Source organism: Halichoeres trimaculatus, unplaced genomic scaffold (assembly GCF_033239565.1).
Source record: "Halichoeres trimaculatus isolate MK-OKI-2021-1 unplaced genomic scaffold, fHalTri1.1 fHalTri1_scaffold_2, whole genome shotgun sequence".
NCBI lineage: Eukaryota > Metazoa > Chordata > Actinopteri > Labriformes > Labridae > Halichoeres > Halichoeres trimaculatus.
Genome location: NW_027437180.1, coordinates 42,216,352 through 42,234,528, shown reverse-complemented (window position 1 = coordinate 42,234,528; position 18,177 = coordinate 42,216,352). Strand labels below are relative to the sequence as shown.

Below are 18,177 nucleotides of genomic sequence, written 5' to 3'. Positions count from 1 at the left end.
TCGCTGTCGTCAATGTGAGCCTGGGAGTGGCAGGAAGAGGAGGCAGAGAAGAAGAACAAGAAGAAGAAGAGGAAAGAGGAGGAGGAGGAGGACAAAGAGGTCGAGCATCTGTTTGGGATTTTCTGGAACTTCCACAGCAGCAGGTACACAATAAAATCCCAGTTTCATGAATGGTCAGTGGAGGGAAGGAGGGGTTATTTCAACCTGGTGTTAAACTGATGCAGATATCTGTCTCCTAGATGGAGTAGTAAACCCGGACAGAGGGATGTCTTTGGAAGCAGTCCTATATTTTATTTATCACAGTGGAATAATTTAAGAATGTTGCATGGAGGAACAGAACAATGGTGTTGTTTATGAACACAGTTTGTTTATGTTTACTATGATTACTGTTTGTGTTATCTGTGAACACCAAGCCACAGCTTTTATATCATTTATATTTGATAATCATATTTCAGTGTAAGTGTTGGTGATCTTTCTGATAGGAATGTAATAAATTTGACATGCATGAGTGTGTTGGAGCAATGAGAGGGAAAAGCAGGACCCTGCTTGGTGTACTCCAGGGGAGTGAGCAGCAGAGGAGCCGTTTGGAAATGGACTTGATTGAATTAAATTGGCCTGAGAGCAGCTTGGGTAACACTGATATAATGATGAAAGTGAACGTGTGTGTGGGAGAGAAAATGTTCACTCAGGCTGAGCTGCTTCTTGGCAGGCTAACCACCAATCAGCTAATAGAGTCATCAGAAGTCTGAGTGAGTCTTTATTTCATTTCTGAAAATGTCCTCGCAAGGACTCAAAGATACTGAGCCTCAGCCAAGCAGACGTCATCCCTCTTCATTTTAGGGTCAAACGATCAGGGATTAATGTGACAGTCCGCCATGATCGATCTGATAAACTGTGTGTGTGTGTGTGTGTGTGTGTGTGCCCGTCAGAATGGCTGAGGGCTCAGTGTCGCTAGCAGACGTGGAGACGTCCTTCCAGAAGTTTGCGGTCCATGGAGACACCAAGGCCAGAGGGAAGGAAATGAACGGCAAGAACTTTGCGAAGCTCTGCAAGGACTGTCAGATCATCGACGGCAAGAACGTAACCACCACTGACGTGGACATCGTTTTCTCCAAAGTCAAGTAAGATGGTGTTCAGGCTCAAAGTTTCACAAAGGAAGTTTTTTTTTTAACCAGAACTAGGGTCAAAATGTCGTTCTTGTGTAATGAAAGATGCACTGAAAAGGGCCCTGGCTGTAGGGTAGTGCTTTCCAGAAATCAAGGAACATTTTTACTCACTGTGGTCTCATTTTTCTCTGTAAAGTGAAGAGCAGCACCTCCATTGATTCAGGACAGCCCTGGCTATAGGCTGATGTAACTCAATTATGTCTTTATGTAGTTTAACAAAATGTAAAAGCTGTAATTCATTAGAAAAAAGAGAAACAAGAATAGCTTTTTTCAGATTTTCCTGCACCTCAAATAAGTTAATTTCAATTGTTGGCCGGTTTTTCTTTCTGTCACTTTTTTACTCACTGTGAACTCTTTTTTTTTACTGCAATATAAAGTTTTACACTTCTATGAGGTCAGGAGAACCAGGGCTAAAGGCAGATGTAACTCAACAACGTCTCAGCAACATAACTGAACCAGGATGCAAGAAACTATTCAATAAAGAAAAGCGAACATCGCAATTTTCTGAATATTTACTTTAAAACAATGAAAACTGTGAAAAACTATGTACAAAACACTTCATTCAAGTCTTGGAAGAAAATAAAAGAAGTTGTGAAGTATTAACAAGAGCAGCCCCACACTGAAACATGACATTAGGAAGATGGAAGGCAGTTTTCAAATAATTCTTCATATTTAAATACAGGACGTATATCGATCATTCAGGGCTTGTTGAAAGCAGTAAAGAGCGTAAAATTATTTGTTTTTTACAGAATTAAACTAGAGCAAATGTTTGACTTTCTGTAGTTTTTCAAAAGGGATGTGTGAATAAACGTGATGTTGATGGCAGTCTCACAAAATCATTGCTCTTTCCCGCCGTTTTTTGGCGTGTTGTTGACGTTACGTATGATTCATTCAGGTAACGTGGAAACTTGAGAATCTGACGATAACGCTCCTTTTTTACACCTTATGAACAGGACAAACAGTTTGTAAATGCCAGTCATTTGAAAATGTGTTTTTGAACCCGTCGGCGGGTTTGGGATCCTCCCATACCTGATCAGAGGAACTGTGAGAAGTGCAGCAAGAAGTCTTCAAACTAGCGCTGATGTTTGTCCTGATCTCTTCCCTATGATCAAAGCCAGTAAAGGCCGATTGTCAGATGTCTGCAGATGACATTGTGTGTGAGTTTCCTGTGGTGTGGAGTGTGTTGAGAGTGTGTTTTTCTGCTCGGAAGGCCTCAGATTGAGAGATCGTAGATAATCCTGTGGTGTGTCAGGGCGCTGAGAGAGGACCTGAGCAGGTACAGCGCCAATCAAGACGTGAGCTGACTGACGAAATCTATCTGACCGACTCACTCTGTTACGCAAACTGCCCATATCCCTGTTGTCTCCACAACTTTTTCCATAACTGTTTTCTTTTTTGTGTGGTGTTTTATAAATTCAAGAGGCTGAAAACAACCATCGTTGCTTTTTCCCGTTTGTCCGTCATGTTTATTTACACCAGTGTTTCTCAACCCTGGTCCTGGGGACCCCCTGCCCTGCATGTTTTTATGTTCCTGACTCCAACACACCTGATTCAAATGATCAGCTCGTTATCAAGCTCTGCTCCAGCCTGATAACGAGCTGATCATTTGAATCAGGTGTGCTGGAGTCAGGAACATAAAAACATGCAGGGCAGGGGGTCCTCCAGGACCAGGGTTGGGAAACACTGATTTACACCGAAGTCACGTTTTAGCGCGTGAGATTTGTGATATTGAGCGTGAAGAAGCTGAAGCTCTGCAGAAGAATCGGTTAGTGTGTGCACACCACAAACTTTAAGACCAGGGGGGTATTGCACAAAACCAGGATAAGGGATTAAGCTGGCAAACATTGGTTATCCTGGATGAAGTTAGCCTCCAGTCGGTTGAACAAAAGCTGGTCAAGTTTATCCCGGACTAGTTACCATGGTGATTTATTCTCTGCAGCTAGCCTGCTCCAGACCAGGCTAACTACCAGGATAAGATTAATCCTGCGCTGGCTCTGCTCTCTGTAATGTAAGAAATGATCATGGTTTACAGCATTTCCATGCTTTTTCTACACATTACATCATTTAATCATCCTGCACCCAAATCTTAAAACTGTTGTCATTGCATTTGCTGGTTGACTTTAGTGTTATTTATTTGCACAGATTATATGAAGACAAAAATAACTTTTAACACAGACAGTTGATAATCTTTTAAATACAAGTCCCACAATAAAAATTAAAATTATTACAAAGAAAATTGAAAAAAAACAGGCCTTACTGAAATTGGTACTAAACCAAACGGATGTAAAAAAAAAAAAAAAAAAAAAACCAACCCTAAACCTACAGAATGAGAAATAGGGGAAACAAAGGAAATATAAAAATATCACACCACTGAAATGGACTACAACAGAGGACAGACAGAATATAACTTTGTCTGAACTGTCTCCTGAAAATAGGAAAATCGTCCTGTTTTAGGACTGCACCTTTAGGAGTGAAAGGGTCCCACATCATTCTGACTCTACTTTCTAACTTAAACAATCTTTCTATTCATTCATTCGGTCTCTTTGTCAGCCCTGCTGTTATATTGCAATACTATTAAAGACAGCTTGTCAAATTGCTGTCAGAGGTTTAATTAATATGTATATCACTATCTGTCACAGTCCCCCTGGATCCCCTCCATCACTGGCCTCCTTTTATTTAAGTCGAGTGCCAGCTCCTCTGCTGGGGTCAGGTCCTGGCTTGGTGGACCACCCCCTGTGCTGGTTTGATGTGTCTTTTTTTCACAGCTAAAATCGTACAGAAATTCTTTCTCAGCAGACAACAAATGTATCACTTCATTTGATAATTGCTCTTTGGGCTACCCATAAGTAACTTACCAGACTGCAGAATACTTTTATATTTGGTTTTCACCTGCTGCCAGGTTCTTTTCTGGCCAGACAGGTTTGTTCTTCATGACAGATGAGGGATGCGAGAGAGAGAGAGAGAGAGAGAGAGAGAGAGAGAGAGAGAGAGAGAGAGATACTTTATTGATCCCCCGTAGGAGAAATTCACTTGTTCAGCAGCTGTACATACACACACATACTCATTCAAAAACAGGTTAAAAAAGAACACAGAACACAACACAACACAGAACACAACATAAGATAAATTGATTCAATAGATAACACCGACACAGAGTTGAAATTTTCTTTGAACTTAATTATACTTCAAATAACCTGAGTAACATGCACTTCTATGGGCCACATTAAAGAAAAAACATAAGTAGGTATTGATTAGCGGACTTGAAAAGTCATCAGCTTCGCATCCTAAAACTGTAATTATGACAGTGTGCGGAGTACTGTTTCTTAATTTCACATGTTCGCGCTACTTGCGCATTAAGCCGGTCCGTTATTAACTGTCAGGCTTTTTCCCCCTCTGCTTTTTTTTTAACCACACTCCTGTTGCCTTTCTTGTGGATTATATGTTTTCCTTCTTCATATAGTTGAAGAAGTATTGCCTGCTCGTCCCGCGTGAAGAAAGATGCATGTCCTTGTTCCATTTTCAATCTATGATTCTGTGATCGATCTCGTGGTCTTCTTAAGAAGGCTGTGAACGCGCACTTATCCAAATGATCCACACCTGGCTTGACTAAGCCGTGTCTTTTCATCCTGGCTCGGCAAACGTGCAACCAATAAATCCGAGAAAGCGCAGATTAGGCTTATTCAAGCCGCGCCTGCTCACTTATCCTGGATGTATTTATCCTACTTTTGTGCAATACCCCTCAGAAGATCTTTCGGATCTGTTTTTGTTATCATCAAGCGCGTGGTCTCTAAATGTGTAAAGGTGTGAAGAATCCTGTAATGTGTGCCATCTTTTAGCTTTGCACACTAAAACACGCGGCTCTGTAGTAGAGGAGTCCTCAACTGGCCCAGCTGCAGCGTCGACTTCTGGCATTGTTTAGTAAAAAATGGGACAAAATGATTTTCTTTTAAAGGCAGTTAAACAAATCAAAATCCCTTGCATGGGCTTAAACACGATGTTTTTTTTTCTATGCTCTCTGAACTCTGCCCAAACTGTAGGAGGCTTCCATCATAGGAAGTGCTCTGTGAATCTTAAAACATCCCTACCATCTCTTTGAGAGGTTGCTTCTGATAAATGTAATGACTGCTGTAAATAAAATTGTTGTGGCACAGTTTCAGTGTGGACTCTGTGTTTCCTCAGGGCAAAGTCAGCTCGAGTAATCACGTTTGAGCAGTTCAACCAGGCCCTGACAGAGCTGGCTCCCAAACGGTTTAAAGGAAAGAGCAAAGAGGAGGCGCTGCAGCAGATCCACGGTCTCATCGCCGGCAAAGAGCCTGCCAATGTTGGCGTCACTGTGAGTATATGTTGTTCATGTCACTGTGTCATAACAGAGGACAGGGTGATGGATTATAATGTTTCTGCTTGAAAATGGACAGAAACTCATTGAAAAAAAGTGTCAACAGTAGGAAAAAAGAAAGATTGGTGGATTTTTTTCTGGTAATTTTTTTTAGAAAGCAGCAAAAGCAGCAGCAGTGGACAGACTGACCGACACAAGCAAATACACCGGAGCCCACAAGGAGCGCTTCGACGAGTCTGGCAAAGGGAAAGGGAAGGCCGGACGGGAGGACATCCCAGACACCAGCGGCTACGTGTCAGCGTACAAAGGCAGCGGCACTTACGATGAAAAAGTAAAAGAAGCTTAAGTCAAAGGACACCATTAACTTGAATGAGTCTGTAAAAAGCATCGTTAACTCTCTGGCTGGCCTTGCATTAACCTCATCAGATTCAGAGTTTCAAAGTAATGAGCAGAATGAAAATTAAAGTAGAGAAGAAACTCAAAAAATCCAAAGATTTAAAGAAATATCAAGTTGTGACATGATCAACATATTTCCAGGATCCTCAGAGGGACAGAACGATGAAACCGCTTCAGCCTAGCATGTATTAAGAAGCTAATTTAGCCTGTATTACAGCTTGACACTGTGCCTTAACGCGATGTAGAAGCTTGCACCAGTGGTTTTATGTATATTGAGTAATTTGAGTGGGGATAAAACCCAACAAGTTCCAGTATAAAAGTTATTTTCTCTTCTGTGAGTCAACAGAACAACCAGTATCAGTAAATCTAAAGTATTACATTTTGAATCTTGAAGGTTGGTGAGAGATATTAGTATTGGGTTTGCATCAGCTTTGCGTAAGTTTGAGTCTACGTTACACTGATGTGTCAAGTGTTGCACTAAGTTACGTCTAAATCTTACGCCAAGCTTAGTTGGTGTAAAGTCCTCCGTAACAGACTGTCAGGGCACATTGTTTGCAGAGATGGGATGATCATAATATATAGATATAAAGGGTGAGGAAGAGCAGGGAGTGTTACAAGCAGCAGTGTTTCCTCTGTGGTAGATGGCGTCAATCACATCACAAGAGCGGAGATAATTACTGTCCATCTGCGGCGAATTACAGCACCGTTATTTTAACGACGGTATTTTGGAGTTAACACTTTCACCACTAGATCTCACTGTTGTTATTTAGAGTAATAATTCCCTTATTAAAATGCTTTGTCCAATTTTTGCGTGAATGGATGAAGCTGTTTATGGCTGTTTAAGTCAATAAGATAGACTCATATTTTTATTTGTTGTGTTTATAGGGCAAATGCATATTGTTTAACATTTTTATAATAATACCAGAGTTAGCTTAAAGGCTGGTTTCCATCTGTGGTCCCGCAAATGGAATAATAATAATAATAATAATAATAATAATAATAATAATAATAATAATAATAATTTTATATATATATATATATATATATATATATATATATATATATATTTTTTTTTTTTAAGAGTATTTACAAAACGTCACACAAATGTGCAAAATTATATATGGGACTACACATAAATATACAGAGGAAAATAAATATTTATTTAAAAAAAATATCCAAATTTTAAAGAAAATTAAAAATAGAAAGAAAATTAGAAATAAACAGAATAACATTTGAATAAATAATTCCAGTATTTTTTGTTTGTTTTGGATGTTAAGGTGTGCAGTTCAAGAGGTTTTACACGTTTCTGTGGTGCTATCAAACATTGACACAACTTACGTTACAAACTGGCTGCTTTCCATGCATTGTGTCATGACTGAGGGGAGCACAGAAAGTGGAGGGCAGCTTAAGATTCATTTAGACCATACAATTTGAAAATACTCACCAAAAAAACCCACTAGAGAACAAGGGAACATGGAAGGACCTGAACAGACTCGACAAACTGACAAAGAAGTAAATAGACACAGAAGCTTCAGGAGACACAGCCGTGAAACTAACGAGTGCAATCAGGATGTTAACGCAGGAACAGGAACTAAGACTTACCTTAGAGAGGACTACAAAATAAAACAGGAAACACACACGGTCAGAGGAACACATGACTGTATGTGTGGTTTGAGTGGACTTTACACTCTAACTTACACAGAGCGGGTGCAACAGGCCACAGAGGAGAAGGTTGAATTTGACGCCCAATAGTTCTCCTTCATTATCTGACTCTGCAGAGACTTGCTGCATTAAAGGGATGTTACTCTTTAGCATTATGGCACCCAAAACGAGGTGTGAGCAACACATGGTGCATCATGGGTAATGTATTTTAGGTGCTATTATTAATCAATGGGTTAAACTGAACTACGGAGAGGATGAGGTAACTTCCAAAACTACATTTTAGTGCCTTTTTCTCTCTAACCAATCGGTGCCCAATGCTACAGATGTCTTCACGTCCTTACACTCAAATTACGTACCGTATGTTGATCAATGTGCCGTGTAGAATTATATATGATTGAACCAAATATAAGAAGAAATTGCAATAAAAAGAGATTTAGCTGCTAAATAGGCTTAAACTGAAGATTAGCAACACGACTGTTATTTCCAAACCACTATAAACTGACTTTGACTAATTTTTTTCACTTGTTTAATTTTTTAGAATTCTTGTCTGTTATTCATGCAACTCACAGCTGTATGCTGGTGATGCTTTCACGCTTTAGGTTTAATTTACTGAAAACAAAAGAGGAGTCAATGTGAAAGCATGCCAAACTATAAAACACATCAACATTACACGGACCAAAAGAAGATTCAGCCTCTTCCTCTATCCTGTTTCATTTCTTGACCGTGTTTGGATGCAAAGTGACATCACCAAACAGAAAAAATGAACATGTGTATGTTTGTTATTGGAGTATATATATTTTAAACACATAGCATATGTAGTTTGGATCACTGTGAGAGTGTATATGATCTTCTTTAGGTTGTAACTTAAAGGCACAGCTTTAGCACTGGCACGTGTATGTTTGCTCTATAACGCTGAGGCTATTGAACTATATGATCTGTGTGTTATGTAATAATCCAGCAGACTTTTCTGTTGCAGCCATAACTATTGGAATAAAGTAAATAAAATGTTTTTATAAAGTGATTCTGGAGCTTAAATTGAATATATATCAGCCACTAAAGAGTTCATAAAGAAGCTGAAGCAGCTCTCACAACCCTCAAGTATCAGATTTCAGTCAGTAACCACAGCGAGCTCCTAAAGAAAAGAAATCTCCTCTAGTCCCTGCTGATTTCCAGAAATAGCTTGGATGCAGTTTCACAACACAAAGAGTCGTAGTAGAACAATAAACACCTAAAATACACTCGACCTTCCACCTGGACTCTCCTGGTAATGTGATCTGCTGCATTTATGCCTGACTCACAGAGAGCTATTGAAGCATTGTTCAGAGTAAGTGTTTAAAGGAGCTTTCCTCTCTGATATCTCTCTCTGAGGCCTGAGCTGATAAGCATCTCCCAGGTTTGGTGAGTAAACTTAGGCTGACTTTTAAACACAAAGGGCAGACTCTCCTGTTTGGCCTTACCTAAGTTATGGTTAAATCCCAAAGAATGGAGGTGTATCCCATAGACTGTATGTAGAGAGGACAGCGTGGCTCCACCATCTACCATTGTACGGGTTTAAAGCTGAAATATCCCCGTCACAGGCGCCGCCATTGGCAGCAGTTTATTTATTTATTTATTTAAATTAGGACAATGCATATTAATCAACATATCGGCAAAAGCTTCAATGTAAATATGCCAGAGTTAGCACAAAAGCTAATTTACATCTGCAGTCCTAAGGCAGGTAAGGACAGTTAACACTGACACATACAAGAGAAACAGAACATACACACAGATATACACACACACATATTAAATCATTCTCACAAAGTTTGAGAGTCCCCAAAATATTCAAAAAACAAAAACAAAAACTGAATAATGGTGTGGCCACACCAAACTCGAATTTGCGGCGCGATTACATACAAAGTCAATGCAAAGACGCGTTTAGCCGCCGATTCGCCTCGGGCGGCGCGATTTGCGCGTTTGGCGCAGCGCGTTTGGAGCGTTCACGCGTTTGGGCGGTAGACGCGAATTCGCTCGAGTTCAAAATATTCCCCCACGACGTCATTGTTTTGACGACGTTGGGGGGCAACTGCCGCCTGCTCCGGCTCCAACTCCGCTGGAGGATGGAGGAGAAAACAATCTGTGCGGTGTGTCATCATCCAGAGTTATACGATACACCGTGTGTACTCTTCAGAGACTGGAAAAACAGGAGCAGGCTTGGTTGAAAGTCTCTGAGGAGACAGGTTTTGAATGTAAGTTCTGAAAACATTCGTTCCCAGCTGGATCTGCCTGCACGGGCTATCACTGAGTCCGACTGCGTTTTCCTCAGTGGAGTTTTGAGCCTGATAGAGAGGAGGAAAGTGCGGGGCAGGGGCAGAGCCAGGGAAAAGATGGAAGTTCTCTGTGCTCCTCTCTTTCCTCCACCCCTGCATTATCCCCAGGGAGACCTCCGGGAACATGGGTCGGGGGTTCGGGTGGTCGGGGGTACGGGGGGTCGGAGGTTCGGGGATCGGGGATGAGATCGCTGGGAACAGCCAAGCAGGGCTGGTGGATTACCAGGGAGAGGCAGCAGGCATTGATGGTGATCTCCAAAGCTTTCACACACTCTCCTGTCATGCTTTGGAAACCACAGCTCATTGTTTTTCAGATGCTCTTTTGGACTTTCGGTCTTTAAATGAACGAGCTCTCTACTCTGCATGCGCAGTACCGTGCATTCGCGTGTTCGCGCCTCAGCTTGTCAAAAAAGTCCAGCGGCGAGACTCGGGTGTTCACGCGGCTCGTGACAGGCCATTCGCGCGACTAAATTTGCGTGTTCGCGTTTGGTGTGGCCGCGGCATGAGCGTGAGTTAGTGTGAACATTTCTGGTTGGTTTTTAACCAATATTTCAGAGCTGTTTTAACGGCTGAGCAGGTGCCACAGTTCCTGACGTGGGCTGGCAGTGTGTTCCAAGTTAGTGAGCCTCTAAGTGACGCCACCAATTGGCCAAATTTAGTCCTACGCCGTTGTATTTTACAGTCTTGTCAATGCTCTGGTATTTACTCCATCACTAGTTTTTTTTACCTATAAAATCCTTTAAGGGAGGAGGAGCAAGTACATTTAAAACTTTAAAAATGAGGCAAGCATCCATAAATATTTCATAACTTTCCAAATCCAAAATGTTATACTGACTTAGGATGTTACAGTAATGATAATGATGAGGCTTTTTGTCCATAGTTTTCAGTGTTCTCTTGAAGAGGGACTTTAGTGGCTTCAAAATAGTCTCTGCAGTGTGAGACCATGTGGTATAACAGTAGGTAATGTGACTAAATATCATGGCATGCATATAAGCCTTAGCTGATTCTGTGGTCAGAAAAGCTCTTATGTGCTTAAAGTTTGACAAATTAAATTTAGTTATACGTAATATTTTCTTTACATGTTGCTTAAAATTTATATTTAAATTGTTCCACCACATCCAGTCTCTCTCCATTGACTATCACAGATGGCTGTTCGCCCTCTGCTGGCTGCTGTTTGGAGCCAGAGTCTGTGCAGTAGAGACTGAGGGATTCTGGGAGAATCTGAGTGGAGCTGATTGACAAAAATCTCTACTTGGCTCTACCTCCCTACACATTTTACAATCCCTGAAAAAATACACAAGAACATCATCTGTCAATCGTTATCGTTAAATGTGACGTAAAACCTCGTTTTTAACCTCTTATATCTAAGGAAAATGACACTTTTCAGAAAAAAGAGAGAACTTGAAGACAAGGCAGCCAAATAACTTCCTCAGATCACCACAACAACCAGACGTGAGAAACAACGTTTGACCACAGCCCATCTGGAATGACTGGAGAGATGGATTTTTTGACCCATACTGCAGCCAGCCACCAGGGGGAGCAGTTTTTGTGAAGACCTCACTTCGAGCTGAGCAAGATGACGTCTGATTTTTTCTTTTTCTTTTGCAGACTATGGTATATCCTGATAAAAGTATCCTACAGCTCTTTTTTGGAGCAACCCTGTGAATTTGACACATTATAAAGTAACTTTTCTCAGCCCCCTTCATCCGCCAAGGCAAAACTCTGTTTCACAGACATTAAGACATTTACCCCACTTCATTTCATTGAAACACAGAAGACTGGTGTAGTACAGAAGTAATGATAATAATAATAACAATAAAAAAAACTATTTTTTTTTGTTTTGTTTTTTTTTGCTGTGGCATAGAACGTGGCACCTTCTGCATCCAGAAACTAGAAACGAGACAAACCTAAGGCAGAAAACACAGGAAGCAACCAGCATCTGATGATAGAGTTTCACCACGTGACTATCCTGGCCCAAAATTCACACAACAACAATATGATGATAAGGAATATAAAAAAAAAAACTTTCAGTGAAATTGTGTCTCCCCACCCTTGACTTAAAGCAAGAGAAGGGTGGGGAGACACATGACTTATATTCTTTATTAAGAATGCCAATAAATGGCCTCACATGTCGTTATCTATTTCTAATAAAGTTTTGATTTTTTTTGTTATTCTCAATCAGCCCTGTGACGACCACTTTTAACCACACAGGAACACACCTGAAAGAAAAAACAGGATTTTCCTCTGCCCTGCTCTTGGCCAGTAGGTCTTCCCCTGCTCGACCATCCTATGGTTTTATGGTAGGTGGCAATCACACAAGAATAAAGTACGGTGGCCCCTGAGGACTCGCAGTGCTGCCCCTTAAGAAAACACACGCAAAAAGACAAAACACTAGCTAATTAGGAAAATATCATCAAGCAGATGCAGTTTTTGACACTTCACCATCAGCTCTATGTGGAGGCCGGGGGTTGCTGCTTGATGGCAACTAGTGTAAAGAACCACTTTTATGTTATTTTACACGATTAAAATCATGATATTCTTATCATATTGAACCCAACACTTTCTACTGTGTGTCCCCATAAAGGACAGGTAGAACACTGGAAACATCAGCCGTCCCTAAACTGGGCCCTTCCCAGTGTCACCAGTTCCTGATAGTAACACAGGTGCATGGAGATAATACAGCAGCTTATCACAGACAACAAACTGAGTGATCCTATCCTGAACCTGACACCTCTGACCTAATAACCATAGGAAACACACCGGGGCCAGATATAATCTGTGGGACACTTTGATATACACTGGGGAGTTTGTACACATCTCTCAACCCAGTGCCCTCACAGGTCACACCTTACCTGTGGAGCAGAGGGCTGAGAGTGAGAACGTATGAGAGTAAAGTTACAGGAGCAGACGCAGGGATCTCTCCACCCACAGGACATAAATGTGACCTGGAAACAAACACATCTTCCAAAGCGCTGCTGAGCAGACAGCCCTGAGATCCTGGGTACATTTCTTCAGACACCTTTTTATCTGATTTCAAGTGGATACAGAGCAAAAAAGCTTCTCCTCAGGACAACCGTGAGTATTTTGTGTTTCTACTTTTACATATTAGGAGCAGAAAAAGGACTTGTGCCTTTTCATGTGAAATATATCACACACCACTGTGTTCCTCTTTTAGATATAAATTTTGCTCAGAAAGGTCAAAACTTTTCAGAGCAAACCAGGCTGCAAACGTTTCCCTGAGATGAGAGCCGCAGCATGCACTTTGTTTACCCTGAGCCTGGTGTGGGTGTGCGTAGGAGCCGACAACACGATCAGCAGCCTGAGGATGGAAGCAGGTAAAAAAAAAAATGTAAAAAATAGTTTTAAAACTTTTTTGGAGTTAAGTTTCACCTTCTAGGCTAATTGTAATGAATTCATGCAAGGTCACCTGTTTTCAGCAGCCAGGATTAAGGACTCAGGACTTCCTTTCTGACTTTAAAAATGCTGATTTATCACTCCACTGCTGCTCATTTCATGGTGTCTTATTATAATTTGACTCCAGTCTGACAAGAGGTGGATGTCTGGTAAAATACTCAAATAATGGAGAAGCAGAATTTAAGGGTTTGCAAATGCTTTAAACCCTGTATTTGATTGAAATAGTACACAAGACAACATGTTAGATGGAGTCACTCGTGTTTTCAACATGAAAACCTTTGCTCATTTTGAGTTTTTCTAAAACAATCATTTTGTATTTTCTTGAAAATAACTGTGAATGCTGGTGCTCCCAGTCTAGTGTGGCTCCAAATCTCTAGCCAGACTCTTCTCCTCTGTTGTTCCCACATGGTGAATGAATTACCGAACTCCATACGATCCACAGAGTCCCTTTCTACTATTAAAAGATGTCTAGAGTCTCTTCCAGGGTGAACGTGGGCTCTTAATCTGACCCTTCCTCTCTTTCTCTTTGGGGAAGAGTCAGAAGGTCTAATACCAGCTTTTAGCGAATGTTTAGCACTGATCATTAAACACTTTTAAAGGTTGAAGGATATGGTTGACATATGTTTTTTTTTTTTTAAATTGTGGTAAGCTGTAGCTACAATATTCTAAATGGGGATTTTGCACTTCTCCTGGCACTAGATGGCAGCACCTGCAGCCAAACAACCTGAAGCACTTTGTTGCATCAGCTGCACATCCGCCAAATGAAATTGCATAACTGTAGAATCTGTGCTCGATGACTCTCCCTCACAGACGTGGATGACGCAGTGGTCATCATGCCACGCTGAACTGAAATTGTTTTGTAAAACTGAGTCTGTGTGGAAACTGAAATAAAATGTTAGCTTTCTGCATTTAAGGATTATTGAGTTGAATTTTCAAATAAAGTTTCGAATCAAAACTTTAGATTTAATCTCAGATCATGATTTTCAAATTGAATCTAACAATTCCAATTCAGTTTGGAGTGGCACAGATCTTAGGCCGATGATTTCACCATCTCATTTGTGTTATTTTTGTGTTATGCTGCAACAAACATTTTCAACTGATGACAAGCTGATAGACCAGACAGGCCATCCAGCACCCAGACTCTACCACAGCAGAGCCACACTGTTGTAGTATGTGTACTGTTTAGACTGGTAGCATGTTGCTACAAACCTGTATTAATGGTCCTCTTCCAAACGTGTGATGTGAACCAGGGATACTTGATTTTGAATCGTTTAGTGCAAACTAGCTGAATGGTTCCTTCCCTCTGATAGAGGAGGTGCAGCGTGAATGTTAACCAAAGAAATTGTGAAGTTTGCATTTGTCAGACTTCACTTTATACCAACTTTCTTTTGGATTCTGAGAATCTTTCAATCATAATTTGTGCTGTGGAAGATGAACTCAGCTTCCTGTAAGAGGAACGTCATCCTGGGTTCACTGAACATTTCATCACTCAGAGTCCACAGAGGCGTGGAGAGACTCGACCCCTGGATGCCGTTTTTTATACCTGGTGATTGTATCGAGTTGAAAGCTCCTCTGTCAGGTGTTATTGAAACTATTACACAACTTTTCGGGGTACTGAAATGTTGAAACATTTTGTTGGCATCCGATTTGGTTAATTCATTTCACAAGACAATCCATGTTTTCACTTCAACACTTCCAACATTTGATTATCATCTCTTTACTGTTTTTGATGAAATCCAGATTTAAAGTGAATTGCAACCCATCATTATTTTTTGTCAACACATTAAATAGTGTGTATCGTGTGTGTCAAATAAAGCTGGAGTTGTGTTTTCAGGGTTTTAAAATGTCTGAAGATTAACATATACTGTATTCATGTTGCATTAAGTGAGTACCTATAGCCGTGTTTCCACCAAGCAGTCTGGGTCGGTTCGTCTCGGTACGGTGCGCTTTTAGCGGCGTTTCCACAGACTCATCTTGGGACGGATCCCTAAAAACTGAGACGAGCCGTCCCACTTTTTTGGGACCCTTTCGTATGGGTGCCAGACTGAACCAATCCGCTCTCAGAAGGTGGAGCAACACACTGCAGACGGTTGATTGGTCAAACGAATCGTCACTCACCCCGACAGCGGCTGCATTTCTCCTGGCGGCTCACAGACTTCTCTGAAACGAAGCTCGATTGTTCTTTGTAACAGAGAGTTACATGAAAACCACAGAGAGGACAAAATGCTGCATGTCTTCATCGTTGCTCTTTGTTTACTGTGTCGCGTTTTCTTCTTGGATTTAATAGCGGGGTAAGCTGCTACGGCGTCGCGCTATTGTTTACCAGCTGCGGCTTCCAGCATCCGGCTTACACCCCGCCCACCACGAGAGGGCACAGTTTGCTGTGGAAACGCACACGGGATCAGACTTAACCGTCCCAAACCGTACTGAACCGACCCGTACTGCTTGGTGGAAACGCAGCTTTTGGTGATACACGAATCAGCAGCTGTTACCGAGTGATTTCCTTTCTTTAACTTTCAGTATCGTGGGAAGGGGAGCTTCCGTGCAGGAAGTGGGACTGTGAGTGCACCTTCAAGGTCCATCGAGGCTGCTGTTGTGCTGCCACTGAACTCCAAGAAGTGGAGGACCAGATCTTCCACAGGGTGATGGACCTGTCCAAGAGGGTTTTCCAGCTGGGGGACTCCATCCTTGAAGTCATAGGTACTCTGAATTAAGAACAAGGGTGCTCTGATACGACAAGTCAAACGTGTTAGCTCAACAATCAACATTGTCAACCATGGTTTTTCTTTAAAAAAACAAATACATGAAAAATCAGTATTTTCTATGATTGCTAAAGCTTCTTCGCCTGTTAGCATAAAAACTCACTCTACAGTGAAGAGTCTGTAGAAATGATTGTCAGTGGTGTGATATCCTTACTAATCAGCTCACAACTTTTCTGATCAGGTTACTTCAGCATCTTACTGTGTTCCTATGGCATGGGGCTCCCCAGTCTCCAGCACTGGTGTTGTACAGGATGAATATAAAAATAAATTTCCCACATAAGCAAAACAGTTCTTCAAGCAAGTTTAGGCCCCGTTTACACGACAACGTTTCATCTGAAAATGTTAAAACGCAGTGAAAAAAAATCTGCATTTACACAGAAATGCAGAGGGACAGCTGTAGTGAGCATGCCAGGCCTGTAGGTGGAGCTATAACTGTCTTGTCCAGAAGCAGCTTTTGGTAGATCTCCTCTGAAGTAGAGCCGATCATCTGGTGTGTTGGTGGATGCTAAGTTAAAAAGTGGAGCAACAGATGCTCATTTAGTTAAAGACAGTCACAGATTCAGCAGATTGAGCAGCACAAGATCAACACGGTAGTTCACATGAAGGCAACAGCAGTACTGTTGTCCTGTTGTATGTGGTGTGTGACGTCAGCGTTTCCACTGAAAACGCCGTCTTACTGTTTTAACAGCAACAGTGTCGGCAGCGTTTCAGAAAAATCCCACTGTGGAGGCCGTTTTCAAAAGTTTGTGTTTTAGAACGACTGAAAAACCGTTTCTGTGTAAACGTGAGGCTAAAACGCAACAAAACTTTTGCGTTTCAGCCTAAAATAGTTGTTGTGTAAACGTCCCCATGGCATTCAACATGGGACCGAATGGGGGTTTCAATATCTTTTGCAGCATACCTCTAGTGGCCAATCGAAGAACTGCAGCTTTTTCTTCTTTACAATGCAATACAATATTTTTGTCACTGTCAATACTGCACCTGTTTGAAATGGAAAACATCTCTGAAACAGAAATAAAACAGAATAAATAAAGTGTCCATTTGAGTATCAGGATCATGTTAACGATGTTTTCTGTCACTTGCTTCTGTTTCAGGAGGGATTAGGGTTGCATTCACAGCCTCCATGAGCCGCAGAGGGTCCTGCTTTGGATCTTTCACCACAAACGTCCCCATTCCTTACGATATCATCACCCTCAACCATGGCAAAGGATACAACCCCACCCTGGGTGAGACCAAGTCACCACTCTAACCTGTCTGTTCACTCAAAGCTTAAGCCTTTAACCAAGTGCTCAAATCTCACTTCTGTCAGGCATATTCACGGCGCCCCGTCCTGGTTTGTACTCCTTCTCCCTCTCGGTCTACTCTAAAGTGGGAGGGAAAGGGGAGAAGATGTACTACAAGGTGCAGCTCATGAGAAACGGCGAGGTGGTGGCTTCCACCTGGGAGGACAACAGAGACGACTCAGAGGACAGCAGCTCTCAGACAGTCCTGCTGTCCCTGGAGCAGGGGGGGCAGGTCTACGTGGAGCTGCTGAGCGGCAGGCTGCTCTGTGGAAACGTTGAGGGGCTAAATACCTTCTCTGGGTCCTTGATTTACCCCGCTTTGGCCTGACAGAGATCTGTTGGATTTTATTCTTTTTTTAACACTTGACTTTAAATAAATAATAATAAAGATATAATCAAAACGTTTTGTAATTATTTAATCCAACCCAATCCACTTTATTTATGTGGCACATTTTAAAGAAACATTTAAGTTCACCAAAGTGCTGCACAGTTAAAATAACATACAAGAATATCAATAAAATAAATAAAATCAATTAAAATCACACATAGAAACAGATAAGAGTCAGAAAAAAGGGGTTAAGACCATAAAAGATAGAAAAGGACACGGATCACACAACTCTCGTGCTGAGTTAAAAGACAAACAAACCGTAGCACAGATCTACAAGGGCCAGTGCTTGGACTGATTCTTTTTTAGACCAACTTAAAGTTCATCTTGGCAGAAAAATGAGAGAATACAACAAATGTTTTTTGCTTTAAGCAGTTTAATGAGTAGAAGCATCACATTGGATTTTTTTAAATTTTGATCACTTATAAGAGGTCATTTTGATACATTTAATGCCATGTTGAACA

General features: G+C 41.3%; 2 protein-coding genes across 2 annotated transcripts; both read left to right on the top strand.

Moving 5' to 3' along the window:
* tppp2 (tubulin polymerization-promoting protein family member 2) lies at window positions 1-8,581 on the top strand. Its single transcript, XM_074665285.1, has 4 exons — window positions 1-143; window positions 930-1,121; window positions 5,346-5,499; window positions 5,657-8,581. Exons 2-4 carry the CDS (start codon window positions 931-933, stop codon window positions 5,846-5,848), a joined length of 537 nt encoding a protein of 178 aa, XP_074521386.1. The 5' UTR covers window positions 1-143; window position 930; the 3' UTR covers window positions 5,849-8,581.
* Window positions 8,582-10,660: 2,079 nt separating this feature from the next.
* On the top strand, window positions 10,661-17,656 carry LOC141800654 (cerebellin-1-like). Its single transcript, XM_074683335.1, has 4 exons — window positions 10,661-13,204; window positions 15,804-15,983; window positions 17,140-17,271; window positions 17,355-17,656. Exons 1-4 carry the CDS (start codon window positions 13,111-13,113, stop codon window positions 17,654-17,656), a joined length of 708 nt encoding a protein of 235 aa, XP_074539436.1. The 5' UTR covers window positions 10,661-13,110.
* The last annotated feature ends 521 nt before the right edge of the window (window positions 17,657-18,177 follow it).

Coding starts and splice junctions, on each gene's coding strand:
- tppp2 (XM_074665285.1), top strand. CDS start 931: ATGGCTGAGGGCTCAGTGTCGCTAGCAGACGTGGAGACGTCCTTCCAG. Junction 1,122..5,345: donor ATCGTTTTCTCCAAAGTCAA/GTAAGATGGTGT, acceptor GTGTTTCCTCAG/GGCAAAGTCAGCTCGAGTAA. Junction 5,500..5,656: donor CTGCCAATGTTGGCGTCACT/GTGAGTATATGT, acceptor AATTTTTTTTAG/AAAGCAGCAAAAGCAGCAGC.
- LOC141800654 (XM_074683335.1), top strand. CDS start 13,111: ATGAGAGCCGCAGCATGCACTTTGTTTACCCTGAGCCTGGTGTGGGTG. Junction 13,205..15,803: donor CAGCCTGAGGATGGAAGCAG/GTAAAAAAAAAA, acceptor TTTAACTTTCAG/TATCGTGGGAAGGGGAGCTT. Junction 15,984..17,139: donor CTCCATCCTTGAAGTCATAG/GTACTCTGAATT, acceptor CTTCTGTTTCAG/GAGGGATTAGGGTTGCATTC.